This window comes from Syngnathus leptorhynchus, chromosome 21 (genome assembly GCF_054491065.1).
Source record: "Syngnathus leptorhynchus isolate UIUO chromosome 21, UIUO_Slep, whole genome shotgun sequence".
Lineage (NCBI taxonomy): Eukaryota > Metazoa > Chordata > Actinopteri > Syngnathiformes > Syngnathidae > Syngnathus > Syngnathus leptorhynchus.
Genome location: NC_141215.1, coordinates 6,938,548 through 6,964,143, shown reverse-complemented (window position 1 = coordinate 6,964,143; position 25,596 = coordinate 6,938,548). Strand labels below are relative to the sequence as shown.

At 54.4% G+C, this 25,596-nt stretch overlaps 6 protein-coding genes and 1 long non-coding RNA gene across 10 annotated transcripts; 2 read left to right on the top strand and 5 right to left on the bottom strand.

The window, feature by feature from the left end:
* Nucleotides 1-68: 68 nt before the first annotated feature.
* On the top strand, nucleotides 69-1,023 carry lsm8 (LSM8 homolog, U6 small nuclear RNA associated). Its single transcript, XM_085901725.1, has 4 exons — nucleotides 69-273; nucleotides 535-575; nucleotides 653-780; nucleotides 848-1,023. The coding sequence occupies exons 1-4, from the start codon at nucleotides 243-245 to the stop codon at nucleotides 936-938; spliced, it is 291 nt and encodes a 96-aa protein (XP_085757851.1). The 5' UTR covers nucleotides 69-242; the 3' UTR covers nucleotides 939-1,023.
* A 119-nt stretch (nucleotides 1,024-1,142) lies between these two features.
* tymp (thymidine phosphorylase) lies at nucleotides 1,143-3,717 on the bottom strand. The gene is made up of 10 exons (XM_085901721.1): nucleotides 3,625-3,717; nucleotides 3,200-3,323; nucleotides 2,816-3,018; nucleotides 2,657-2,755; nucleotides 2,467-2,596; nucleotides 2,275-2,393; nucleotides 2,041-2,203; nucleotides 1,744-1,971; nucleotides 1,536-1,676; nucleotides 1,143-1,464 (listed from the first exon to the last, which is right to left on the bottom strand). The coding sequence occupies exons 2-10, from the start codon at nucleotides 3,315-3,317 to the stop codon at nucleotides 1,322-1,324; spliced, it is 1,344 nt and encodes a 447-aa protein (XP_085757847.1). The 5' UTR covers nucleotides 3,318-3,323; nucleotides 3,625-3,717; the 3' UTR covers nucleotides 1,143-1,321.
* A 1,249-nt stretch (nucleotides 3,718-4,966) lies between these two features.
* On the bottom strand, nucleotides 4,967-16,701 carry shank3b (SH3 and multiple ankyrin repeat domains 3b). Of its 3 annotated transcripts, XM_085901702.1 has the most exons (30): nucleotides 16,557-16,701; nucleotides 16,415-16,471; nucleotides 16,002-16,157; nucleotides 15,729-15,818; nucleotides 13,744-13,931; nucleotides 12,264-12,435; nucleotides 11,928-12,131; nucleotides 11,773-11,844; nucleotides 11,584-11,692; nucleotides 11,355-11,506; nucleotides 11,160-11,289; nucleotides 11,018-11,055; nucleotides 10,801-10,917; nucleotides 10,584-10,661; nucleotides 10,436-10,502; nucleotides 10,150-10,369; nucleotides 9,890-10,059; nucleotides 9,707-9,820; nucleotides 9,567-9,642; nucleotides 9,410-9,492; nucleotides 9,207-9,331; nucleotides 9,010-9,142; nucleotides 8,858-8,938; nucleotides 8,428-8,558; nucleotides 8,268-8,361; nucleotides 7,652-8,200; nucleotides 7,242-7,526; nucleotides 6,030-7,122; nucleotides 5,880-5,906; nucleotides 4,967-5,668 (listed from the first exon to the last, which is right to left on the bottom strand). In XM_085901702.1, exons 6-30 carry the CDS (start codon nucleotides 12,429-12,431, stop codon nucleotides 5,080-5,082), a joined length of 4,905 nt encoding a protein of 1,634 aa, XP_085757828.1. In that variant the 5' UTR covers nucleotides 12,432-12,435; nucleotides 13,744-13,931; nucleotides 15,729-15,818; nucleotides 16,002-16,157; nucleotides 16,415-16,471; nucleotides 16,557-16,701; the 3' UTR covers nucleotides 4,967-5,079. The 3 variants fall into 3 exon arrangements, with proteins under 3 accessions (XP_085757828.1, XP_085757829.1, XP_085757827.1); XM_085901703.1 differs by lacking the exons at nucleotides 12,264-12,435; nucleotides 13,744-13,931; nucleotides 15,729-15,818; ... (1 more) ...; nucleotides 16,415-16,471; nucleotides 16,557-16,701 and adding an exon at nucleotides 8,754-8,771 and having other exon boundaries at nucleotides 11,928-12,023; nucleotides 12,092-12,133; XM_085901701.1 differs by lacking the exons at nucleotides 12,264-12,435; nucleotides 13,744-13,931; nucleotides 15,729-15,818; ... (1 more) ...; nucleotides 16,415-16,471; nucleotides 16,557-16,701 and having other exon boundaries at nucleotides 11,928-12,023; nucleotides 12,092-12,132.
* On the top strand, nucleotides 8,976-12,543 carry LOC147040480 (uncharacterized). The gene is made up of 3 exons (XR_015063064.1): nucleotides 8,976-9,842; nucleotides 9,915-9,963; nucleotides 12,276-12,543. It is a non-coding gene; the product is annotated as an uncharacterized LOC147040480 (long non-coding RNA).
* An 83-nt stretch (nucleotides 16,702-16,784) lies between the features above and the next one.
* On the bottom strand, nucleotides 16,785-18,214 carry LOC147040478 (uncharacterized). 2 transcript variants are annotated; one of them, XM_085901724.1, is made up of 6 exons: nucleotides 18,095-18,214; nucleotides 17,562-17,724; nucleotides 17,392-17,493; nucleotides 17,203-17,328; nucleotides 17,084-17,125; nucleotides 16,785-17,005 (listed from the first exon to the last, which is right to left on the bottom strand). In XM_085901724.1, exons 2-6 carry the CDS (start codon nucleotides 17,715-17,717, stop codon nucleotides 16,907-16,909), a joined length of 525 nt encoding a protein of 174 aa, XP_085757850.1. In that variant the 5' UTR covers nucleotides 17,718-17,724; nucleotides 18,095-18,214; the 3' UTR covers nucleotides 16,785-16,906. The 2 variants fall into 2 exon arrangements, with proteins under 2 accessions (XP_085757850.1, XP_085757849.1); XM_085901723.1 differs by lacking the exon at nucleotides 18,095-18,214 and adding an exon at nucleotides 17,836-18,059.
* Nucleotides 18,215-18,514: 300 nt separating this feature from the next.
* On the bottom strand, nucleotides 18,515-20,731 carry nots (nothepsin). The gene is made up of 9 exons (XM_085902320.1): nucleotides 20,469-20,731; nucleotides 20,223-20,403; nucleotides 19,950-20,067; nucleotides 19,723-19,841; nucleotides 19,456-19,655; nucleotides 19,235-19,363; nucleotides 18,997-19,141; nucleotides 18,770-18,868; nucleotides 18,515-18,685 (listed from the first exon to the last, which is right to left on the bottom strand). The coding sequence occupies exons 1-9, from the start codon at nucleotides 20,729-20,731 to the stop codon at nucleotides 18,515-18,517; spliced, it is 1,425 nt and encodes a 474-aa protein (XP_085758446.1).
* Nucleotides 20,732-20,739: 8 nt separating this feature from the next.
* Nucleotides 20,740-24,721, bottom strand: cct2 (chaperonin containing TCP1, subunit 2 (beta)). Its single transcript, XM_085902319.1, has 16 exons — nucleotides 24,417-24,721; nucleotides 23,671-23,745; nucleotides 23,524-23,589; nucleotides 23,318-23,429; nucleotides 23,165-23,241; nucleotides 22,936-23,048; nucleotides 22,619-22,821; nucleotides 22,449-22,549; nucleotides 22,250-22,377; nucleotides 22,029-22,132; nucleotides 21,836-21,955; nucleotides 21,597-21,725; nucleotides 21,413-21,516; nucleotides 21,236-21,335; nucleotides 21,024-21,165; nucleotides 20,740-20,943 (listed from the first exon to the last, which is right to left on the bottom strand). The coding sequence occupies exons 1-16, from the start codon at nucleotides 24,417-24,419 to the stop codon at nucleotides 20,913-20,915; spliced, it is 1,608 nt and encodes a 535-aa protein (XP_085758445.1). The 5' UTR covers nucleotides 24,420-24,721; the 3' UTR covers nucleotides 20,740-20,912.
* Nucleotides 24,722-25,596: the final 875 nt, after the last annotated feature.

Here is a 25,596-nt window from a genome sequence, read left to right as displayed (position 1 = left end):
AAAGGCTCCAGTTGACGTTCACTAAAAAGATCCGTTCTTTTAAACGAATCGTTCACTCACGACTCGTCTCGAGCGGAAAAGGATATGACGTACTCACCGGTTTCAGTTCTTTGGTCCTGCAATCAATTTCACGTAGATTCCACTGTTTTGCTCCACTTGTTTTTTTTTTGCCTTTCTTTCAAGAAGTCCAAAGACCTTTCTTGAGCGAGGCGGCCGCTGGGAGCAGCAGAAGAAGCAGAAGCATGTCTACTGCGCTGGAAAGCTACATTAACCGTACGCTACCCCGAGCTAATTAGCTAGCTAGCTAGCATGCTCCTTTTCAGCTACTGATAGCATGTAGCGCCTTTTTCATCAATGGTTGCACTTATTTTAGCAGCTAAACGCTAGGAATGGTATCTTTACATCTCGATCTGTTCATGTCAAAGCGTAGCATTAAGAAGCCTTCTGGGCACAACGCGCACCTGGCGTTATCACGCAGCTTCGACGTCATCCAGGTCACGTAAATTCATGACGTGTGTCTCGCCCCTCCCTCAGGTACGGTGGCCATCGTGACGTCAGACGGCAGAATGATTGTGGTGAGTGCATCCCCAGCCACCGGGATGCTTGAACACGAGTTCACAAGTAGAATCAATGAATGTCACGTGTCGTTTAGGGCACGCTGAAGGGCTTCGACCAGACCATCAACTTGATCCTGGACGAGAGTCACGAGCGCGTGTTCAGCTCGGGTCAGGGCGTGGAGCAAGTGGTTCTGGGACTTTACATCGTCCGGGGAGACAACGTGTACGTCGGCGCACGCACGTGGGCGGGCACACGCCAGCGGCACGCTCACCGTGTTACTTTTGGGCAGGGCCGTGATTGGCGAGATCGACGAGGAGACCGACTCCACGCTGGACCTGGGCAACATCCGAGCCGAGCCGCTCAACTCGGTGGTCCACTGACACCGCCGACGTGTTGTTTTTGTTCCATGACCTTTTATGCTCTCAGTGCTTTAATAAAATGTGTGACTTTTGGACAAGACGCAAATTGTTTTGAGGACCGATTGCTTCAAAACTAGCTCATTAGAAGGTTTATATTTATCTTTTGGAAATTCCTTATTAAAATGTACAACTATAGTCGCATCTTGTACAATTGATTGTAAACATTTTCTGACAGTTCACACATCATCTATAAAGGTGACTTTTATTGGTAAGTTGATTAACTAATGACTTTGTAAAAATCTCTGAAATTGAAGAAAATATATGAAAATGACTGACATATATACTATCACTAATTTCATGAATTTTAGATGAGAGCAGACAAGGAAGGGGGGGGGGGGCACCGGTCAAACTGGAAGCATCACTTCTTGCACCAAACTTTGCTTTTTCCAATCGGCGACCGATCCCAGGACGAGAGCCCTCTGCAGTCGCTCGATCTGGTCTGGACTGGGCGCCGGCTCCTCGTAGTGGACTCGCAGCCAAGGAGTGCCTTGGGGGGGTTCGTCATAAACGGATCCTGTCATGAGCCAGCAAATACAATGGAAAAAAAAAAAAGCCCACCTTTGGTAATTTTCTGGCCAAGGGAGTGCAGTAGCTCCGCCCCCACACTGTGATTGACAGGCTGTCCAGCCTTGGAACGCCCCGCCCCCAATTTATGAACCACTTCCGCTAAAACCAGACCGTCCACGTCCATCAGCACGCCTGCAACACCATCAATAAAATTAAGACCAAAAAATGGATCAATTCATTTTAGCAAAAGCGTTTCTACCATCACGGCTGGCGGTCAAGTCCAGTTGGTGCTTGGCTTTCCTTAGAATGGTGAAGTAATCCGTGTGGGCGGAGCAAAGAGCTCTGGCCGTCTCCTTGGCGACGCCTTGAGCCTCCATCATGGCCTGGAACTTGAGCAGAGCGGCTCCGCCGCTCACGGCCTGGGAGATCTTGCGTCTGCCTTCCGATCGGTCGGCCGCCAGACCTGTCATGGCCAGCAGGAGGCCGCCTGAGAGCCCGTGGGACAGGACAGTTAGCCAGCCAGGGAAACGAGTCCGCCCCGCCGATGCGTGTTTACCGAGCGTGGCGACGAGCTCCATGAGGTCTTGTCGTCCGCCCGTCTTGAGCGTGTCCAGAGCCTCGATGACTTCCAGAACGTTGCCCACGCTGCGACCGATCACGGCGTCCATGCGGCTCAGCACGGCGGCCGTGCGCATGCCCAGCTCGTTGCCCGTGTTCACCTGCAACAGTACGGACGGCGCTGAAGATACCCGTACCCGAGATCAAATGGAACGGAAGCCGGGAGCCTGACCAGGAGCCGCGCCAGCTCCTTGGCGTCGCGCAAGTCTTTGAAGTGCGCCGCCCGGCCGAACTTGACGTCCAGAACCAGGGCCGCCAGCGACTCGGCCCCTTTCTTGGAGATGATGGAGGCTGGCCGGGAGGGAGACGAGGCGGGTTATTGCGGGCGGACGCGCGCGCGCTTCTGTGCCTGCGTGTTCACTACCTGTGATGAGCGGCGGGCTGTCCACGGTGGCGGTGATGTCGCGCGTGGCGTAGAGGATGCGGTCGGCGGGAACCAGCGTCTCCGTCTGGCCCACGATGCAGCAGCCCACGGAGCTTAGGATGGCTCGCATCTGATTCCGAATGGCAAATATGATGTCCTTCCAAAATGGTCACCAATTCATTGGCGCTACCTGCTTTGCCGACTGGTGGATGCTAAATCCGGGAATGGACTCCAGTTTGTCCAGCGTTCCTCCTGTGTGGGCCAGGCCCCGCCCACTGATCATAGGTACCTAGCCAGACAGCATTGTTTGGGAATTTGCCTACAAAGCAGCACGAGTGGTCAGGATCACCTTGCAACCGCAGGCGGCGAGCGCGGGCGCCAACACCAGGCTGACTTTGTCGCCCACGCCGCCCGTGGAGTGCTTGTCCACCAGAGGCCTCGTCCACTCCCTGGGCCATGACATCACTTCCCCCGACAGCATCATCTCCTTGGTCAGCGTGGCCGTCTCGCACGGGTCCATGCCCCGCTGCCAGATGGCCATCAACATGGCGCCTGAAGGAACATGATAAATACTGCATTGCTCCCGAGCGACTTGAATCTCTCTTGGTTTCATTGTAGATCAGTCGACTCCCGGCCAACAGGGGGCGCAAGCAAATAGCTTAAAAGATTTGCAGTTGAATCCCACCCAAAGGTGCAATGACACTGTATTTGCCTTTTGTAGTCCAAAGGTCACCTGTCTGGCAGTCCTGGATGCTGTCGGCGGTCAGCGCCTCCACAAAGGCCTTGATGTCGCCTTCACTCAGTTTAGCGCCATCCCGCTTCTTCTTGATCAGGTCTGGAATGGACAACATGGTCGCCTGGAGTAGACATCAAATATTGGTCAGAACAAGCATGTCTGTCCATTGTATTTGAATTCCTGATTTTTGCAATTCTATTCCAAAACATGGCAATTCCAGAGATTGCTCCATTGCACTCTTGCATAATTCCTATAGGTAGAAAGAGTTCATTAGGTCAAACATGTTTGGCAGGCTGTTTTCTCGGTGGAGACAAGCCTCCACATCAATCCAATGTGGTGGCCTTGTATTTCAGCACAAAGTCTCCAACAACTTTGCGCTTCTGAGCACAAACGACACGAAAGAAGAATCGGCGCCGGCTCACCTGAGAATGACAACTTTCCCCCTTGACGGCTGAGCGACTACGATGATTTGCGACCTCCTCACCCAAGGTTTGTCAGTCCGTCGGCCAATGGCGGCGGAGGGGCGTGGTGGAGGCACACTGATCCCCGCCCACTTCAAGTTCAATGGCTTTTGTATTTTCTAATTGACTCGAATGAGGCTTGAGGTTGTAAATGAGCCTTTAATAGAAACATGACAACATGTTTGGTGTGTGTGTGTGTGTGTGTGTGTATGTGGGGAAAAAAGAAAAGCGCACAAAGAAACATCAAAGCCATCCAATAATCACTCAATCAATCAATTGATGATACATGAGGACTTGATCGCCACCTATTGCTTATTGATGACTGACAGGAGGAGTAACTATTTGGCTACATTTTCTATCTGGAGTCTACACGGGCCCAATGTTTGCTAAACAAACAAACAAACAAACAAACAAACAAACAAACAAACAAACAAATGAACGTGTGCGTCCGTCCCGGTGGGAATTTGCAAAAATGTAGCTCGCGTTGGCGTCGTCTTCAAAATAATGCGCAAATACTGCATGGCCGATCCACTCGTATTGTCACGATAGGCGCTTGGGTGAAAGGAATTTACAACATCAAATTGGAATCGCTTTGAGAAGCCTTTAAAAAAAGGGACCGGATTGATTTGCTGCAATTGGCTTAAGGAGGATGAAGTTACTTCCTGTACAGATGGCTTCCAACATGTACTGTAGCACCATGTCCAATCAACACGCACGCGCACACACATTGACAAGTCACCGAGAACTCCAGCGCCACGTCGCCACCGTGATGGCCGGCCGCATTGTTCAATCAAAAGTCAAAGTAGAAGAAAAGTCAACACTGGCACACGGTTGCTCGTCAAATCTAAACCAGGATAATGAACCTTACGCGCAACCTAAGGCGGTCGGGCGCTGGCCGGTATGCCGTTAAAAACCCCGTCCGGGAAATTCCCACTATTCTTTCGTCAGATGTCTTTGAAGGAAAAAGGAAAAGGATGGTGTACGCAGTTGAGGACTCCCATCTTTTTTTTTTTCCGTTTGTTTCCAATCGACTGAAATTGTTTTTGCTTTCCAGGGACTTTAACGCGGCGCCCGCCATCTGACGCCCGACGCCAAAGTGCAGCGTGCATAGAGCTCATTATATGGAGGAATATTCAAAATCAAGACTATAATACTTCAGGAATTAGAATAATCATTGGAGGGAGGGGGGGGGGGGGGGGTCAAATCAACTCTTTGATCGCCCGCACAGTGAGCTAACACGTTAGAATAGCATCCATCGGGAGGACGAGTTGATTTGGGACTTACCTGTTGAACATCTTCTCCTAGAGTCCATGGCTGAGATTATCGACTTGACGGATGGACGCGATTGTGAGCGATGGCGGCGATCAAAGAGCTGAATTGACAAAACAAGCCAGAGGAGACCTACGGCGGCGGCAGTCAAGTGGCGGCGTCCAAGAGTTGCCTGAGAGCCCGCTCGATGTTGATGCGGTGGCCCAGCCGCGTGACGCCCAGCTCCACGTAGTCGTCCTTGGTGAGGGCGGGAAGGTGCGAGCCTTCGATCTCGTGCTCCTGGAAGCGCTGGCGGTGCTCGGCCAGCCCCACGCTCTCCAGCCAATCGCCCACGTCGTACTTGTTCCACAAGCTGAGCGGGCGCTGCCTCCAGGGTCGCAGCGCCAGCAGGGGGCCGCTGAGGACGGGCGACGGGCACGGCGAGGCGTGGGGGGAGGGCGAAGGCGAGCGGGAACGGGTTCGAGCGCTGGCGCTGCGCATGACGAAGCGCACCTCCTTGGGTTCCGACGGCAGGCTGAGGCTGGACGACTTGAGGATGGTCAGACCGCGGCCCGAGCTCAAGTCCGGGCGCTCCGAGCAGGGCGAGGGCGAGGAGCCCGGCGGCCGATCCGAAGGAGAGGGCGACGGGGAGGGGCTGCGGCGGGTGACGGGGTAGCGGCTGCCCGGACGCACCGTGTAGGTGGCGCCGTATCCTCGCTGGGAGATGGTGTGCAGCTCGCCCAGGCTGGAGAACAACCTGCCGCATCACATGACACGTGACATGATTAGGGGGCCGGGGGCAAGTCGGACAGCGGCAGCAGGAAGAGAAAGATTCCAGAAGAAGCTTTGCCATCCATGGTTTGTCACAGTCAGTTAGCGTTGAGAGGATTGGCATATCTAGCGGTTAGCGGATGTTAGCGTCGCCGAGCGAAAACGAGAAGAAGTGTTTACCAGAGATAAAAACCTACGATTTGCTCTCTCCACTCTCCACACATCTGCAAAAACACAAACCACACTTAGCGCTACGCGCGCGCCTCAACCTGTATTCTGCAAGCTGTCAAACGTCTACACGCATACGTACATACGCACGCACGCACGCACGCACATAGGTAACGTACCTGGCCCCGCCTACAGGCGACCTGCGACCGGGGTCCAGGGGGCTTGGCTCTTCCCCCAGGGAGTGGCTATCTTTGTTGAGGAGGTGGAGCCTGTTGGCGAGGTCCAGGCCCGACTCGGCCCTGCCGCTCAGCTCCAAGGCCGAGCCTCCTTGTCCGCCCAGCGCGGCGGGCCGGCCCTCCTCTTCGCCGCCCCCCCACAACTTGGAGCGGCGCTGGAAGAGGTAGCGCGGCTGGCGGGTGGCGGCCGGAGAGGCGGGCGAGGACGGCAGCAGCTCGCTGTCGGACGACTGCTTGAGCAGAGGGTCCCTGAGAGCCGAACGGCCGCGGCCGACGGGCGAGCGCAGGCGCGGTTTGAGGGCCGAGGAGGGGTGGCCGGCGGGCGGCGAGGAGGGCGGGGCGGGAGGCGAGGCCAAGGTGATGGAGGGAGGCAGCGAGCCGTCGCGAGCTTCCTCCTCGTTGTCGCCCGTGTCGCCCTCGCCGCCGCGCCGCGGGCTGACGGCCAGCGGGGACAGCGGGGCGGCGAAACCGGGGGGCGGCGTCACCAGCCCGATCCGACGTAGCTCCTCCCTCGTCTCCTCGTCGCTGGACGACAACAACGCGGGCGGGAGGGTCACCGTATAGGCGCCGCCTTCTTCCTCCGAGCTGCCCACGGTCAGGCTCCGACGCCTGTCCACGGCAGCCGAGTGGCTCTCGTGGGCCAGGTTGGCCAGGGGGACGGGTCTCCAGCGCTCGGGGGACGGCGCCGCCGGCGAGGTCACTCCGCCCTCGGCCTCGGGACGCTCCACCTGGCCGTCTTGGAAGAGGGGCGGAGTTACGCGCTTGTGACGAAGCTCGGGGCTGCTCTGAGGGGTGGTGCGCTTGCTTCGCTGCTCAGGGCTGGTCTGCGGGGTGGGGCGCTTGGAGCGGGGCTCGGGGCTGCTCTGCGGAGTGGGGACCGGGGTCCGCTTATGCCGGCCCTCTGGGCTGGCGGCCGGGGTGGGGATCGGGGTGCCCGAGGCCGAGGCGTGTTTGGGTCGCGGCTCGGGGCTGGGCGTGCGGGCGGTGAGCGCTCGTTCTCGTGCGGCCAGAGCCAGGGCGAGCGGCGACGAGGGATCTGAGGAGGAGGGAGGGAGGGAGGGAGGAAGGAAGGAAGGCAGGGAGGGAGGGAGGGAGGGTGGGGGACACGCGTCGGACTCACTCGGCCACAATGACATTCGTCGACGGGGTTCTTACCCAAAGGCTTGCCGGTAAGCGGGTGCAGGAAGGTGTGCGGGGTCGGCGAGGGCGTGAGGACGGGCGCCGGAGGCGGAAGCTCGCCCAGGTCGTCCATGGAGTGACTCTGGGTCAAGAGAGGGGGCGCCTGGTTGTCGGAGATGGCGCCCTCGACGGAGAGGAAGAGGGAGGAGCGGCGGCCGTGGACGCGAGCGCGCTCCGACAGAACCTGCTGCTGGTACAGCTCCGCCCTGCTGGGGCTGCCCGGCGCGTTGGCCTCCGACTTGGCGTCTTGCTCTTTGAGGCCTGCGCACAAGACAGAGGCAAGCGCGAGCGTCACTTGCGACGACAAACGACCCCGGACGCCAATCTCCTCCTGGCTTTCATCTTCTCTCCGGATCTGGACTTGATCTGGAGACTGGCGCACCTACCTTGCTCCTCCACTGGAAGTTGTTTGAGCAGAGGTGACTTCCTCCTCTGCGGCTTGGCCGGGGGGGCCTGCTGTCCCACGTTGGCGTAAGGATTTTCAATGGGTCGCCCTCGACGGCGTGACAGCGGCGAGTGTCCCAGGGCGACGGCGTGGAGAGACAGCGTGGAAGTGTGCGAGGAGGACACGTGCATGGCGGCGGCGGCCACGTGCATCTCCGGCTGCAGCGGAGGCGGCGTGTCCTGCAGGATGATCATGGAGCGCGCCTTCCTCTGACGCTCGGCGTGGCTCCTGGACGGAGCGTCCGAGAGCTCCTGCAGCCTGGGCTCGGCTCCCGGTTTGAAGCTGGACCGGCTCAGGCCCTCGCCCCGGGCGGGGGGAGGAGGGGGGAGGAAGGAAGGCGGAGGCCCCGAGTCCAGGAGGAAGAGCGGCGAGGGCGGCGGGGGCGGCGCCGTCTGGGGAGGCGGCGGGATGAAGCTGTCGCTCAGAGAGGAGCTGCGAGGGAAGCGACTTTCGTGGATCAGAGCGGAGATGCGGTCATCCTCGGGAGCGCCTGTACGTAGGGTAACGGTCAATTGGCTTTTCCTAACGACCTCCTCTTGGGACTACAAAGGTCTCACCAAAACTTTTGGTTCTGGACATTCCTCGGGGCAGCGCCATGGTGCTCTTCTCCGGGGCGGAGGGCGGGACCAGACCCTGACGCTCAAACAACGACTGCACGCCACACACAGTCAATCCAAAGGCGGTATCGGCTCAGATGGGCTCCGGGGCCAATCTTACGTTAATCTCGGCCTGAGTGATTCTCCGGCTGGTGGGCCTCTGTTTCACCGTGGCCGCTCTGAAGTCCTCGGCGGGCCGCGAGCGCAGGACCACTTCCTGCGTGTTCCCCGCCAACATCTCGTCCAGTTTCTCTGCAGGACGCACAACAGTGACCTTTTGGGATGGTGAACCGCTTGCATGAACGGGCAACACGGCGGGCGGGCGGGCGTGTGGCCGTGTGGAGAAAGAACGGCCTTCACAAAAGCACACCGGTGGAATTTTTTCCACACACACAAACAGAAGAACTTTGACCAATACACAACGTGACCTCGACGATAACGACTCACCAAAGCGCCTCCTCCGGGCTGCACGTGGGTTGGAAAAAGTCAACAATTCCATTTTCAGATGAACTCTGTGTGTGCGTGTGTGCATGCATGCGTGCGTTGGTTACCTATCTCCTCCAGGTCAGCAGTCATGGACTTGGATCGCAGAGTCAATGAGGTACTGGGGGCTCGCTTGGGAGGCGGAGGGGCTAGGAGAAAAAAAAACAGCAACTGGTTAGAAATGAACAGGACGGTCAACCCCGGTCTCCTCGCGTCGAACCTTTTTTTCGGATGAGGTTGGTGTCGGACTTGCGGGAAACGGACACCACCTTCATGAGCAGGCGGCTGCCGCCCTGTCGGATGAGCGCCACCACCTGGCGATGGCCGACCTTGACCACGTCGGCGCCGTTCACCTGCGCACCGTTTGATTTTCATTTTGCTCATTTGCGCCCGGCTCAATGAAGGTAGCGCGCGAACCTCAATGAGGAAGTCTCCGGTACGGAGGCCGGCTCTCCAGGCCACGCCGCCTTGGTCCACGGACTCCAGGTACTGCAAGGCGGGGAACGCCGGCGTGGGGGCGAACTCCTCGATGGGGGTCTCGGCTTGCGACGACACAAAACGGGAGGGGTGAAGCGAGGAGCTCCCCGCCGTAGCCGAGAGCCCCGAAACGGGCGGCCCACCTTTGGCTCCCCGCAGGACGAAGCCGAATCCCTCGCTCTCTCTCTTCTGCAGCACGGCCATCTTCTCCTCGATCACGTAGTCGCTGAAAAGCACGCCGTGGAGCCGTGAGCGACGGTCAGACGCTAAAAGCGCCGTTCTGGCGCGCCGACTCTTCACCTGTACGAGGTGTAGTTGTCGTACGAGCCCACCGTGTAGTGTCTGAAGAGCCGCTTGGTGCGGTCCTCCCTGGTCTCTGAAACACATTAGCCATTTTGAACAACGTGGCGGCCCAAACACGACATGCCAGAACCATATACCCAGTCTGGGGTCGTAGTGCCTCATCTGAACTTCTTCGACGCAGTCGGCGGGAAACCAGCCCGTTCTTCCTTTCACGTTCCCTTCCCAGTATCCGCCTTCGCCGATGGACAGAACTGTGGATGCAAAATAGGAACGGTGAGGATGGCGAGGAGGTGGGCTGTCTCCTCACAAACTTTGCTGACCTTTCACCCTCTCGCCGCGGTGCAGCTGGATCTCTCCGGACCCCTGAGGCACGTGGGAGCGCGTGGCGATGAAGGTGCGTCCCGGCACGGCGCTGTACAGCCGCTTCTTCCTCAGCTGCGGCGTGAGGGGCGGCGACGACGGCGGGCTGCTCTCGGCGTGACCGCTCGGGCTGGACACGACAAGAAAATTGGATATATTGCAATATTTTTGATCAAATTCTAATTGGACGACTCCCTCCCTCCCTCCCTCCCTCCCTCACCTGAGGCGGCGCGCGTGTCGCCGTAACGAGTGCGTGTGCGTGTCCAGGTGCGTTTCCAAGCTTTGCAGGGAGGGTCCGGGGGAGGAGGCGGGGCTTTCCAGGGCGTTGTCGCTGACCGAGCGAATCAGAGAACGCGGCGACGACAGACCGTTTCCTGCCGGGGACCTGAGGGCTCCCAGCCGGCGCCGCTTGGTGTACGACGGAGACTCTCGGAAGGGAACTGCGGAACGCGCGCCCGCACAGTCTCAGCACTCCAAATTTCATTCGCGCTGAACCGATGACTCACCGACATCCGAAGTTTTGTGGATCTTGATGATTTCGGCCAAGTCGAAATTCCCGGCGATGATGGCGACCTACGCAGACAGACGTACATTCCTTGAAAGGAAACTCCAACATCTTCTCCCATCTGCTGTGCAGCCACTCGAGTGTCTGACCTGAAAGGCAGTCTGGTTGTTGTAGTTCTTGATGTCCTTGTTGGCTCCTCGGAAAAGCAACACTCGAGCGCAACTGTCCTGCGGGCGGGGACACCCGTGACGAGCACGTGTCAAACTTCTTCCTCGCTTTTGAATGGAGCGTTCACGCCAGACGCTTCTGAGGTGCATTTCAATTGTTGTCCGCTAGAGGGCGGCCCAGTAGCAGTCAGCCTCCTACCTGATTGTAGAGAGCGCAGAGGTGCAGCGCGGTATTTCCCGATGCATTCTGGGAGCTCATGTCAGCACCGTAGAACAGCAGGTGCTCCAAGTGCTGCACGTTGCCATGGCGACACGCCTAAACACGCACGCAGGATTACTAAATCCGTACACATAATTGTCGCCGTGATTGCGCGCACGTGTGCGTGGGTGCGTGCGAGTGAGTGAGTGCTCGTCACCTGGTGGATTTCCTGCCACCCGTTCTCGTCGGTCATGCCTGTAACCATGACAACCTTTGATCAAAACCTTTCATCAGTCTTCTCTTCAGCCAGTTTTGAGGTGAAATTTTCGGGAAGGCTCCAAAGTTGACATTTGGAGTACCTAGTGTGGCGTGGTCCTGAAGTAGCAGCTCGCAGCAGTAGGGGGCGCCGCCCACCATGGCGGAATGATAGAGGGGAGTCAGACCCCTGCTGTCCTTGTAGTCCGGAGACGCTCCCAAGTCCAGCAGCGTCTGCAAAAACAGCGCAAAGGCGTCACGCGAGAAGACGGGCCGGTGGCGGCGGGCGACGTCCTCACGGTGAGCGCGGCGCTGTTTCGGCACATGACGGCCCGATGCAGAGCGGTGATTCCGTCCCTGGTGCGAAAGTCCAGGTGAGCGCCGCCGCTGCGGAGAACTTTGATCAGCTCGCAGCTCTCCTCCAACTGGACGGCCAGCGTCAGAGGACACTCTGCGACAAAACGTGGCATGCGTTTACGTCCGGCGTTGGTCCGCGTACTGGAAAATTCGGAGGCGACGTTTACACACCGCCGCTGTCGGAGTCGTGGAAGTTTGGATCGAGGCCTTTTTCCAGCCATTTGGAAACCTTCTCCACGTTCTTCTGGTGGACGTGTTCCATGAATCGCTTCAGGTTGGCCTGAGACGGACAAAGGCGTGCGTGGGTCAGCGCGGGGTTTTGGCTCAAGCGTGGTCTCGCTGCAAAATTCTCGGGCCTACTTTGGTGTGCAGCTTGGCCAGCTGCTTGTCGTCTACGTAAGTCTGCGTGTAAATTCTGCGTTTATAACGAAACTGCAAGACAACACGGGAAGCCCGCACGGGGTAAACGTTAGTAACAAAAAACAACGGTCGGCTCCTTCATTTGGGCTGCGCACCTCGAGGTACGGAATGGGCGTGATGGGGGGGAGAGGGTACTCTTTCAAAAGTCGCTCCTCGTCAAGAAACTTGCCAGCTCGGCCGTTGAACGCCGGCTGGAAGAGACCATAGTTCAAAACATCCGACAGAGACTGAGTCAAGGTGACCAGAACCCTCTGCTTACTGGTCCAAACGGGTAACTCTGGGTCCAGCCGCAAACACTTCTGAGAGAGCCACAGACGCACACACACAAATGTTTGAAGCCTCACTTGCTCACCTTGTCCTCGCCGCCCCCGCCGCCACGTCATCCTGGTCCGTCCGGCTAGCTAGCATATGTGCGTGTGTGTGTGTGTTACCGTCTGCTGCAGGTCCGGGATGCCGATGCGGACCACGATGCTGTTTCCAGAGGGCGAGTCCTCCGCGTCGTCGTCCCGGGCGACGGGAGAGCCTGCCGCGTTGCCGTTAGTAACCGCCTGTTGGCGTGGGCGATCATGTTTGGTGTCAGCGGCCGGACTCAGAGGCATGTGGCTGTAAGACAGGAAGTGACTCACGGTCTAAGACACGCCTCCTTCGCCGCCACCCACGTCACTCACCGGGCGGCTATGTTGCTAGCTTTGGCCGCTAACGCTTTTAAGATTCACAGGTGAACTTTGACCTCCTGTTTCATGTTTTGGTCATGTCGCTCGGCATCATTGGACCACCGCCTTCTGCGTTGCTAATAATGGCTGTGGAATGTTACATCACTTCCTGTTTTTCAAACTCAGAGGAAACTGAGTCGCGAGAAGAGTCTAGGGACGGATCATTTCCGAGGAAGAAGTTCGCATCGCCGCGTCCGTGGCTCGGAAAGCACAACAGCAGCACTTCTGGACTTCCCGCGACTCCACTCGCCGTTAACGAAGACGACCCCGAGCAGTCACTTGATAAAGCCCCAAATTGAACGGCCGCCCGCCCGCCCGCCGGTGAATCGGCGAGGGCGCGAGTGGCGTGTTGTCATGGCAACTGCAATGGCAGGGAATCCTGTGCTAACCTCACTGTGTCACTCTCGGTGCGCTCGCTCGCTCGCCCGCGCGCGTACGCGTTCGACATGCTCGCTGTTGCTATGGCAACGCGGCTGAACAAATTTTCGCAGTTCGCTGTGGCGAAAACTACATCCTACCTGCTGACTCTGGCTCTTTTTCCGTCCGGCTCTGACACATCTGGGACATCGTCAAATGGTTGCACGCCGTTCGCCCTGGCGATGTGTTTTCGGAGGGATTTAGGGGCAGCAAAGCTTGCAGCTGCTCCTCCAGACAACGTGGCGCTTACTTTCCGAAGAGGGAAGTATGACTCTTACGAGTGGTAGCTTGGGGCTCCATAAAATCAATTGTGATCGGTTATGTTCTGTTTTTGGTTGCATTAACAAAAAACTCATTTGTCCGCATTACACTTTGGGGACAATTTTTTCATTCTTTTCTGCATTTGTGGGCCTGTTTACTTGGCATGAGAATTTTCAGCAATTGGACCCCAAAATGCCCCCCACCCCACCGGAGCAGACAGGAAGCGAGGCCTCCTCCGACTCTCCAGGTGCAAGTGCTTTATTTTGGGCCGCTGACAACACTTGAGTCAGACTTTTGAATAAGTGATGAGGAGCCAGGCGGCCGACTTTCCCGCATTGTCGCGTACAAGGCCGACGACGTTCCTCAAGTGAATAATGAGCAGCGGCCCGAGAGAGCGAGCTCTCGCGTGTGATGTCATCCCGCTGGCAGAACAACCGCGGGCTTGGACGTCGCCGATTCGACACACAGTCTTGTTTAATAGTGACGCTTGTTGGGACCAAGAGGCCACAAAGTCACCTACCTTTTGGCAGAACTCCCATCAAACTTTTCAGAAGAGCGATCTGATCACGAGCCCGCTTCAGGCTTTCGATCTGCTTGCGATGCGCTCGCTTGCGGTCTGGAGGTCCGGGATGCGGTCAAGAGGCCTCAGGTGGACGGCGGCGGGCGCGGAGACTTTCAGACGCTATTGTGGGAGCTGGTCGGCCCATCCTGGAGAGGAAGATGGGGGGAGGCGGGCGCCAGGATGTGGGAGGGGACAAAAGCAGCGGGTTGGTGGAGGCCATTTTGAGATACAAGCACTCATTTAGTTTTGGATGCTAACTTGTGAGCTAAATGCTAACTTGCATGAGGTCAAAGTCACAAAACCTCACCTTTTTAGCATTCAACAATTATGGAAAAAAAAAACGTGATGATGCTACATGAAAAAGCAAAATGAATCTCAGCGCTCTGCAAAGATCAGCTTCCTGTGAGTCAAACTTCCTGTTTCCTGTGTGTGTGGGCGAAGGAACGGACGTCAGGAAGGAAAAGGTGAGACGCTGGAATACTCTGATAAGATCCGCACACGCGCACGTTTGGGCCACGACACGCTACACGGTGCCACATTTGGGAAGTTGGAAGAGAAGATCCCCATGCAGATGTGATCCACGTTCACATCTGGATGCTGCGCGAAATGATCCAAAGTTGAACTTCAAGCAAAACTTTAAAGACACGCCGTCCCGATGGTGATCCCGACCCGACGGGCTCGCATATCCGTGCGGGTGCTGGGAATGTAGCTCCCCTTGCCCATTACCATGGCAACCAATGGCAGGAGCTGATGAGACCCAATGTTCTCTCCCTCCCTCCCTCCCTCGCACACACACACAATCTTGTCAAGTTTCTCACATCGCTAGCGGCTCAAGCGTGGACGCTTGTTGTTCTCGCAAAAAACCCAGCGGACACGAGACGTTCAATTGTCTCTGAAGACTGCCACGTTACCATGACAACCACGTGATGTGCCAAGGAGAGACACTTCCTGCTTGAAGTGGTCTTTTTTTGCCTCCTAGCATGAGCAGCAGATCAGCTCTTAGATAGACCGCGGCCTACACACTCACTGCCACACTTATGTAACACACACGCGCAGGCACAAGATGATGAGGGGATGCTGGAAAAAAAGAAAAAGTAGGGTGGGGGGGGGGGGGGAGTCAGGGCTAAGAAGACAAGACAACCAGAAAGGAGAACACAATTAAATCATGCCAGTAAGGAGAGCAAGTATGAAGAGGAGGCGAGGAAACCGAGAGTTGGCAAAGGAGGCGGTGAAGAAGCCCAAGCCGATGGAGATGTGAGGAGTCAGGAAAAAGAAGTGAAGAGGAGTCAAGAGAAGGATGGGGAGGGGGCAAGGGAAGAGGAGAAGTCAAGGAAAGCAAGCAGATGCGGGAGGAAAGCAAAATAGAATAGGAGCAAATGAGGTCACTGGGAAAAGAGGAGGAGAGTCAAAGGACCAAGGAGATGAGGAGACAAGAAATAGGCAAGGGAGGAAAGGAACGAAAAGGAGAGGAGGTGAACAAAACGGGGAAGGGGAAGAAGCGGGCAGGTGACAAATGAAATGGAGGAGGTGAGGAAATGAGGTGTTCAAGTAAATTCGGAGGCAGAGGAGCAATGGAGGGAGCCAGGCGCTAGGAAAGGACACAAGCCAAGAGGAAGACGGAGGCCTCCAAAGCAGCAGGGGGCACCGCATTTACGGGAAAGCGGTCCCCTCACAAAAGTGTAATTGAAGAGTTCCACTCGAAGAAACTCCTTCGTTGACAATCATCTTACCTGACGCCAGCTCGACTCTAATGATGGCATGCCACGCCCACCAGAACACATGACACAAGGAGACAAGTGAAGGAGACAAGGAAAGCAAGGAGACCCCTGCCCAAAAAAAAAAAAAAGTCTCCCCAAAAAAAGTTGCAGACTCAAACTAGCAGCTCTCATGACGCCGACATGATGGCACTCGCGCAAAACGCTGGTGAGCGGCGGGAGACTCACCCAGCAGAGCAGCGACTTCTTCTCCATCCTGATGACTGATAGGGGGGGGGGTGAAAGAAGAGGCGGAGGAGGATGATGGAGGAGGAGTATCTGGAGACGAGAAGATGAAGAGGAGAGAGGAAGAAGCAGGAATGAGTGGAAGGCTGGTCGCTTCAGCCCACGCACACACTCACTCACTCACTCACTCACTCACAGACACGCACACACACGCACACACACACGCGAGCATGCGCACGTTATCTCCCACTCCAATGCGTGGGACTGAAAACACACCTCTCTCTCTTTTTTTTTTTCCTTCCCCTCGCTCGCTGGCTTCCACAGAATCGGGGTGATCAGCGTGGGTGTGGAGGAGCGGCCCCGTTGCCATGACAACGATGCACCGGAACAGCAAGGGAGGGGGGAAGTCCTCTCCGGCCTATCACAGCTCACCTGGTGCATGATGGGAAATGAAATACTCAAGCTGATTCCATTTGAAATTACTCCCGTGCCGCTACTACCAAAGTACAACGGTGCCTTGAGATGAGAGGCTGCTTTGTCACCTTGCCAAAAATAATTTTACTCAATTTTCGCTGAAGTAAACACAATAAAAACACTGTGCGTGTGTGTGTGTGTTTAAGTATATTGTCCACGCAATAAAAAAAAAAAAATCAACTTAACATTAGACTTTTCTTAGTTGGTCGACTTGCCTGGGGCAACATGGCCGCCGTGGTCAGGATCTCTCCAAGGATATATTTGATCAATTTCTAAAAAATAAAAAAATAAATTAATAAAGATTATTGGACTTTATCCAAACCGCTTTTGCTTTAAAAAATAAAACAGGATACTCACTGGCGTCTTTCAGCTGCAGTATTATAGCGCTCTCTGCTGGATGTTTTCGATAGTCCACAGCCTTTTTTCCCCAGTTGCCATGACAACCATGTCAAAGTTATCAAAGTCAAAGTAACAGTAACGTTGTCAGTTATCATGATATGAATGATACGGGTAGGAACAAAGTCTTGCCTAAACAAGTTGTCACTATTTGTCTGTCAAAGTGAGTGACAAGAAAGCACATTCAGCTCATTTTCACAACAATCATCATTTATTTGATCATAACGAACCAATCAATGATTTAGTAAAATGTGTTCATAAAGCAGCTGTCAACTGAACACAGTCGATTTGTTTTGTAAAAAACAAAAAAATTACGTGTCCGTGCGTCCCTCCAGCAGCAGGTCCACGTAGGCCCCCGTCACCAGACTCTCCTTAGTCACGGCCAACTGCTCCATCAGACCCTCAGCGACCTGCCACCACAAAAAGATGAGCCATGATGAGCAGACCCCCAACACGCCGGTTTAAATTAAAAAATTGCTTTAGCACACCTTCTGGCCGTCCTCCAGCGTCTGGTCCGGACGCATCACCACCTACAGACAAGTTGGAGGCACCAGGAGCTGCCCGAGGCTCATTTTTCAGAAATACAATCAAATCTAGTGAATGAGACCTCCAGTTCCATGTAGTGTCCCAAGCCCTCCACTGAGTCCAGGTGCACCCTCGTTTGACCGATCATGTAGAGACGCCGCTCCTTACGCACTTCGCCTTTCACGCCAAGTGCGTCGGACAGCACAGCCTGAGCATAAACACTATAAATGCACACGGAATGCGGAAACACACACAGAAAAAGTCTTTGTACCCTGAGGCCGGGCGGGTCCGAGGTGGGGCTGATGGAGTATCGGGACAGTTTGGGTCCGTGTGTGTCGGGACGCTCGTAGAAGATCAGCTGACCTGAGCCATCCTTAACGCAAAGCAGCACAACGGATGCGTGTTAACGCGTCTCCTTCAGAGCGACGGCGATGGACGGACCGTGAAGTCTCGCAGTTTGAGTCGTCCTCGGCGGCTGTGAAAGAAGGTGTCGTGCTGCCTGATGAGGCTGCCTTCCGATTGGCTGAGCTGGGACGCCATCTTGGCAAACTGCAGCGGCTGGCTGACTTTGGCCTTGATCTCCACGTTGGACTGCATGGCGTCACTGAGCACGTGCACAGCAAGCGATGACATCATCAATATTGTGCCACCACCCATACATACATTGGTGTCGATTTCAGGAAGAAAACATCCCATGAAAAAAATGTAAACTTACATACAATTGGTCCATACAGTATAATAAGAGATAGCACAACTTCTTTTTATAACATTTTGAAGCATATTATCGAGTGTAAAGGTTATCAATATAACACAAGACATGATGACGGCAGACGGGTGACTACCAGCGAGGTAGCTAACAAGCTAGCAGGTGTCACTAATGCTAAAGATGCTAGTTGTCTTAGCAACAACAAGCTAACTGGTTCTCTGGTTGTAATTAATGTACAAACACAACGAGAAATAGTCAAGTTACTCACAACCAATTTGTATACGTCTGTTTTGGGGAGATTTTAGACGCTTCGGGTTTATTTGTCAACGAACGAAGGGGACCGTGCACTTGAGTTTGCCGCGAAAACCACCGCAGTCTGACGTCAGGCATCCGGAAGTGGCAAAACTGACCATAGATAGTCGGTAAGTGCATCACTCTGTGCTGTTTCTGGCCACTGGAAAGACGTCTCACTCTGCTTGAAAGTCAAAAAACTGAAAATAAATGAAAAAATAATTACGTCTACCTTATCCATTAATTCTGAAAATGTGAAAAACCCCTTTCACACAAATTGCTCTCAAACATTTCAGAAAGTCTCTTTCACGCAAACAATTGACACACTCATATGTACGATTGAAAGCCTTTGGGAATGTTGGCCTTTATTGGTGCCAATCAGAGCGTTAGCCACAACTTAAGCAGGATGGCGAGCGGGCGCCAAGCCCACGCGGTCGTTCCCTCTATCGAAGATGCTGTAGAACTTGGTGAGGAAGACGTCTCCAAGGATCCACAGCGGGCCCTGAGGCGAAACGATGTCAATGGCCTGGAAGCCGCTCAGGCACAGCTCTCTGTCCCCCAGCATCTCCTGACGGCGGCGGCGAAGGAGGAGAGAGGTGACGGGGCCCAAGCGTTTGGCCGGCGCTCGGTCGCTCCCCGGGACCTTCCTCACCTTCCTGACGTAGTCTTCGGCCGTCAGCGTGAACTCGTTTCCGCCCAAAACGAACGTCACGTGAGGCAAGCTCGACAACCTGGCGCAGTCGATGAAGAACTGACACGCGGGCGCAAAAACATAAACAGTTGGGTGAGCTGAAATGAGGTCACAGATGGCTGGCTGGATAGAGAAATCACATCCACACTGGCAGAGGTACACGCAAACACACTGACAGCCGCACCGACCTCGCCGATGCTGGTGGGCGTGGCCCCGATGAGCTGCTGCAGCGTGAGGATTTGATTGGTGGGGCCGGCGATGAGGGAGGTGCCCGTGTCCACAATGGCCTCGCAGCCGTGAGGACACAATGACTTCAAGCCTTGGACAGAAACACTGAAACACACACACACGCACAGCACAGCAAGCTCTCGTGACGGAACACGGGGAACACGCAACCAGGAAGTAGTTAGTGAGAGAGCGTCACACCCGTCCATAAGAATCTGCCAGTATGCTTTGGTGGTGACGGGAAGCCAAGTGATTGTTCCGTCATACAAGGCCTCGTCCGCGCCGCCCAGCAGGAGTTGGCCGTCCAGGTCCCGAGAGCTACCCGACTGCCTGCGGGACGCCAGTGACCGTTTCCGTCAGTCGTCGAGGGGGGGGGGGGGGGGGGTCAACGGACCGTCCGCAGAATTAAGACAGAATTTAACCTGCTGAGGTAGAAGGAAAAGACGGGCTGGTCCATATTGTTATGTGTCATCATGTTATCAAAGACGGGGTTCCCCAGGATTTCGGCCAACCGGGGGTAGGCCATCCCCAGGACGCCGTCGAAGCGCGCCACCACGAAAGTGGAGCCCGGCTCGTACACCGACTCGCCGAACTCCTGGCTCGGCACGCTCATCTCGCCCATCTGTGCAGAAACACGCACACATTTATATCTCGGTCCGCGAGACGGCAGGAGAGGAACCGGCGTCAACCTTGAGCGTGTCTCTGGCCATGACCCCGAGCAGATGACCCGATCCGTAATGGATGCCGAAGTTTCGGCCATCGTGGCTGTACGAAGAAGACTCGAACGCTCGGAAACGTTTGTGCACCGCTGCAAACGGGTTACTGACCTCTTATCAACTCACGCGGTCAAACCGCTCTGACACTTCAGAGATACACACGCGGGTCAAGCTGTGGCGTGTGTGCGCGCGTGCTTTACCACAGGCCTGGCTGACACAGTACGACGACGGCACCCAGAGGTCCGCTGAGCCGGTGTCAAAAACCACAGAGAAGTTCTGCTCTGGAGACCCGAGGCTGATCTGACCAAAGTACTGAGCCTGATTGGAAATGATAAAAAAAAAAAAAAAATCCCATCAGCTTCCACAATTAAGAATGACATCATCATTCATAGAAAATGTTTGTCCTTATTATGGAAATGCTCATTTGCTGAAAGTTTTGGAGCTGATCACAGATTGCATTTGCTCGCTCTTACATCCATGAAGTTGTAGAGCTTCTGGCTGGTGCGTCCCAGGCGCAGCGAGGGCGTCCCGGCAGGGTAGCAATGGGCGTAGCGCCGACCGAAGGCGTCGGGATGGTGCTCGCGCAGGAAGTCGTGCAGCACCCCGTCGGCGCGCAGCTGCGAGCGAATGGAGCGCCCCCGTTGTAAAGGAACCCTGCCCGATGTCGGAACGGAGGTCCTTCATACCCGGCGAGATCTCATCGTCTCATGTTTTGTTACCTTAAGAGAGCCAGACCAGTGGAGGCGCCCAGGAGGAAAAGTAGCAGCACCTTGAGGGCGTCCATCGTGTCCGCGGCGTCCGCTGCACAATGGTGAGCGACAGACGTGCACCAGCTTATCAGCCAACGTTGGAGGGAGTCCCGATCAATACGCGTGACCGTTGGTGTTGACTCGCGGACATTTGGGATTGTTTCAGCGTGAAAAGAACATTTCTGATGCCTTTTAGAAAAGAAGTCATTCGGGAAATGAAAAATTAGAATCATGATGAGACTTGATGTAACCTTCGTTTTTATTGGAGTCAACAAAACCAAAGAAAACTTTTCAAAAAGATGCGTTGCGGACAAATGGTTGATACGCTAGCCTGCCTAAAAAGTGCTCCCACCACAGAAGAAGGAAATTTTTTTTTTTGGAAGTACACCGATAAATAAAGATGGCGATCTTCATCTAACACGGATGGTGGTCAGGAACTCTCTTCCTGCAATCAAACAAGACGGACGGGGCGTCAGCGAGTCCATTTGGGCGTCCGTCCGGTGTCCACTTATGCGCGTGACTGACCTGGGCGCGGCTTTGATGATGTTGTCCACCCTAAGGATCATCTCGGCCGCCTCGGAGGCGCTCAGCAGCACCTGACGCTTCACCTGGAAGGACTCGGTCACGCCCAGAGCCGCCATGTCGCCCACCGTGCCCTCCCACATGTCTGCGGGCAAACCAAAAGTACTCAGTCGGGGAACTTCCTCCATCTTAAGCGCTCTCGTGCGTCCACTCACTCAAACCGAAGGCGGTCTTGTTGTCCTGGTGCGCCGCGCGCAGTTGGGCCACCAGGTCGGCGCTGTCGTAGCCGGCGTTGTCTGCGATGATGGTGGGCAGCTGACAAGGAAAGCATGAAATAAATAAATCACCTCATCCATCCATTTAGCAAGCCTTTTTTTTTTTTTTTTTTTTACCATCCTCAAAGCCTTTGCAAAGGACTCCATGGCGACCGCCTCCTTGCCCGGTGTCTTGTTGGCCAAATCGCTCACCACCTTGGCCATCAGCATCTCAGAGCAGCCTCAACACACAACACCGCAACGGGATTAATTCTTTTTGTTTATGCCTGGTAGAATTTCTTTTTTCTTTTTTTTTTTTTACCTCCTCCGTAGACGGTGCGCGGCTCCTTGACAGTCTGCGCCAGTACACACAGGGCGTCGTGCAGAGAGCGTTCCGCCTCGTCCAGAATCTGCTGAGTGGCTCCTCGCAGCACGATGGTGCACGCTTCACCTGCACCGTCACAACTCAGGTTTAGTCAGTGGAATTGACGGATTTCGTATTGCACTAGTGCATTGAATTATGAAAAAGAAACTGCTCCAAAGGGCTTTTCATGTGCGTACCCATGGCGACGCCCGAGAAGTGGATGAGCATGTCCTCGCCGATCATCACCTCCTCGATGAGCTTGCAGTGGCCCAGCCGCACCAACTCGGGATGCTCGAACGTCGACGTGATCTCGCCGCCTACGGCGCACGCGCACTTTTCAAAAACGGGCTCAAGCGCACCGGGCGATGACATCGCAGCGAGGTCACGTACCAGTGACGAGGGCCAGGCGCTCCACGCCGGCAAAGTCGGCGTGCTCGATGGCCATGACGCCGGCCTGAGCGAAGAGCTGCTCGGGATAGTTGTAGATCAGCTGCCTGCCGAGTCAACGCACACATGACATTTCTGTATATGGTCAACCGATGACGTCCAAATTTGGTCAGTGGCAAAAAAAAAACAAAAACAGGAGTAGCGAGGATGGATGGCCGAGTGACCTGTTGATAAAGCAGTTGATGCCGTGCTTGAGGATGCGCTCCACCTTCTCCTTCATCTTCTCCTTCTCGGCCAGCTCGATCTCAGCCACCTTGGCCGTGGAGTCCACGCGGACCCTCGAACCAAAGATCTGCACGGACGAGAGAATCGGCGAGGTCATCTCGGCCCTTTCTCTTCATCGTCCGGCCAGCTGTCACCCACCTTGATCTTATCCGTATCCATGCCCGTGTTGGCGATGAGGATGTTGGCGTTTTCCAGCCTCTTGGGTTGGTTCACCCCGATCTTCTTGTCCAGCAGGAAGCCTGAACAAACAAAGCCGGAGTCAGTATCAGAGTACGAGCGTTTTGCCGCCTTCGGGTGCGCTCGTTCACCTTCGTCCAGGTAGGAATCGGTGAGGCTGCCGCCGAGCTTCTTGATGACGTGGATGGCCTCCAGGTTGCCAGAGCCCTTCAGCCTCATGACGGCGTCCACGGCCAGCTTGGCAAAGTGATCCTTGTGGTGGGTCAGCAACTTGGAGGACAGCGTGGTGCGCGCAATGTTCAGGAGGTCCTCTTGGAAACGGGCTGTGTCGTTGCTACGGAAATACGCAGGAAAAAAAAACAAAGCAATATTTGGAGATTAGATATGCTGAATAGCCACGCCCGGCCGGCCAGCCGAATAATTTCAGGAGCCAATCGGAGCAGAGCACCTGTGGTCCACGGCCGCCTCCCTCAAAGCATCTCTGGCTACCTGCGTGGCCTTCCTCCACCCAGAGATTATTGTCTGCGGGTGGATCTTCTTGGCGATCAGAAGCTCCGCCTCCTGTCAGTCAAAGAGGAAGTGTGTTACGCCAGTGTAGGAAGTATATTAAAATTCCGTATTCCACCTCATTCACAATAAAGTGTGGCCTCTGAGACTAAAACTTGACAGGGTCTTACCCGGAGAAGCTCGGCCGCCAGAACGGTGACAGACGTAGTCCCGTCGCCGACTTCATCGTCTTGAACCTTTGACATGTCTGCGCACGTACACATAAACAAAAAGGTGCATAACCTCCCCGTAGATGTGCACACTCGACAGGTGTTTTTACTCACCAACCAGAACTTTGGCGGCAGGGTTGTCAACGCCGATGGCCTTGAGGATGGTGGCGCCGTCATTGGTCACCGTCACGGAGCCGCTTTTGCCGCCGCCCAGCAGGATCTTGTCCTGAAAAACACAATGCACATGAGCTGAGCTTATGTCCCATTAGCTCATCAATGGCATTTGAGCACCGAGCTGGAAGACAAACAAATGAACTCACCATGCCTTTGGGTCCCAGGGTGCTTTTCACCAGGTCTCCGATGGCAATGGCCCCCACAAATGACGACTGCGGGGGCAAGTTCAAATCGTTGAGCTTAACATTGACAGGTTTTCCCCCAATTTAGAGATAAAGCACAAATACACGCACCAGACGGGCAGTTTCAGCTTTTTCTTCATCAGCTCCTTGTTTGAAGATGTTAACCGGGGCCATCGAAAGGGAAGCCTGCAGAAAAAACATCAGGCAAATTCACAACAATGATTGCTTGTAAAATACTGCAAAACAATATCATCTAAAAAAAAAAAATACAAAACACTCAAAAGTCAATAAATCCGAGCACCCCTGAACGCCGCACCCAAGAGAAGCTTCGAGAAAAGATAATAAAAGGATAAAACGTTGCTGCCAACGAACATCCAAGGAGAAATTTTTACAAACAGTACATGATGCAACGCAGTATTTCACCAGTTTCTTCACATCTTACCCATATTTGACCTCATATCCCTTAATGAGGCTCTGACTGACAGCCACAAAGACAAAACGACTAGCTTTAGCCGAGGCGCCTAAAGAGCTATGAAAGCTAAACAAAATGCACAAAAAAAACTTAATCTTATAACAATTAATAACATAGTGAACGGACACTGAAATGTATAAATGTAATCACGGCGAAGAGCTACCAGTAGTTAGCATCATCTTAGTCACTAGCGTACTGATACGCCCATGTGCTCGCCGGTTAGCATAGCCAGCTAACGGAGAGCTAAGAGAGGCAAGACGTGGGTGCGATGTCATCTTCCAAAGGTGCCCCTCAGTATGCTTGACTTGAACGGAAATTCGGCGTTCGGTTCTATTGGTCTTTTATAAGTATTAAAAAAAAACAGAGTACAAGAATCGAAACTCACCATGATGTCTGCTTTTTAGGGTGGACAGAGGAAAAAGGGATGAACGACTTCTTCGTCTTTTCCACCACTGCAGATTAGACAGTGTGCGGCGCTTTGCTGCCTTCTACTGGACACTAAGTGGAATAATTCAATCTTCCAAAAACGACTCATTAAATAACTGCCAAGTCGATTCATCTAACAACAAAAAAGAATTATCACGAAATAAACAAGTTGACATGTACATTTAACAATTGTTGATTTATTTTGTTATTTAACCATTGGAAAAATGGGGGGTTCTCTTAATGAGTCGAAGTTTAAATGAAAGTGAAACGTGCCACACCCGCCCTCACCCCCACTTTCTGATTGGCTGTTGGATCTGTGACGTCACACGGACACAGGTGTACCTAATCACTTCCTTAGGGAAAACGTTTAAGTGAAAGTGAAAAGTACCACACCCGCCCTCACCCCCACTTTCTGATTGGCTGTTGGATCCGTGACGTCACACGGACACAGGTGTACCTAATCACTTCCTTAGGGAAAAAGTTTAAGTGAAAGTGAAAAGTGCCACACCCGCCCTCACCCCCACTTTCTGATTGGCTGTTGGATCCGTGACGTCACACGGACACAGGTGTACCTAATCACTTCATTAGGGAAAAAGTTTAAGTGAAAGTGAAAAGTGCCACACCCGCCCTCACCCCCACTTTCTGATTGGCTGTTGGATCCGTGACGTCACACGGACACAGGTGTACCTAATCACTTCATTAGGGAAAAAGTTTAAGTGAAAGTGAAAAGTGCCACACCCGCCCTCACCCCCACTTTCTGATTGGCTGTTGGATCCGTGACGTCACACGGACACAGGTGTACCTAATCACTTCATTAGGGAAAAAGTTTAAGTGAAAGTGAAAAGTGCCACACCCGCCCTCACCCCCACTTTCTGATTGGCTGTTTGATCCGTGACGTCACTCGGACACTCCATTAGGTACACCGCCATTTTCAGGTGTCCCTATTCACAGGCCACTTCATTAGGGAAAAATCATGCTCGACGCTTAAATGAAAGTGAAAAGTGCCACACCCGCCCTCACCCTCACTTTTTGATTGGCTGTTGGATCTGTGACGTCACTCGGACACTCCATTAGGTACACCGCCATTTTCAGGTGTCCTTTATAGTTAACAGATCTGATATCTGTGATATCTCAGATAC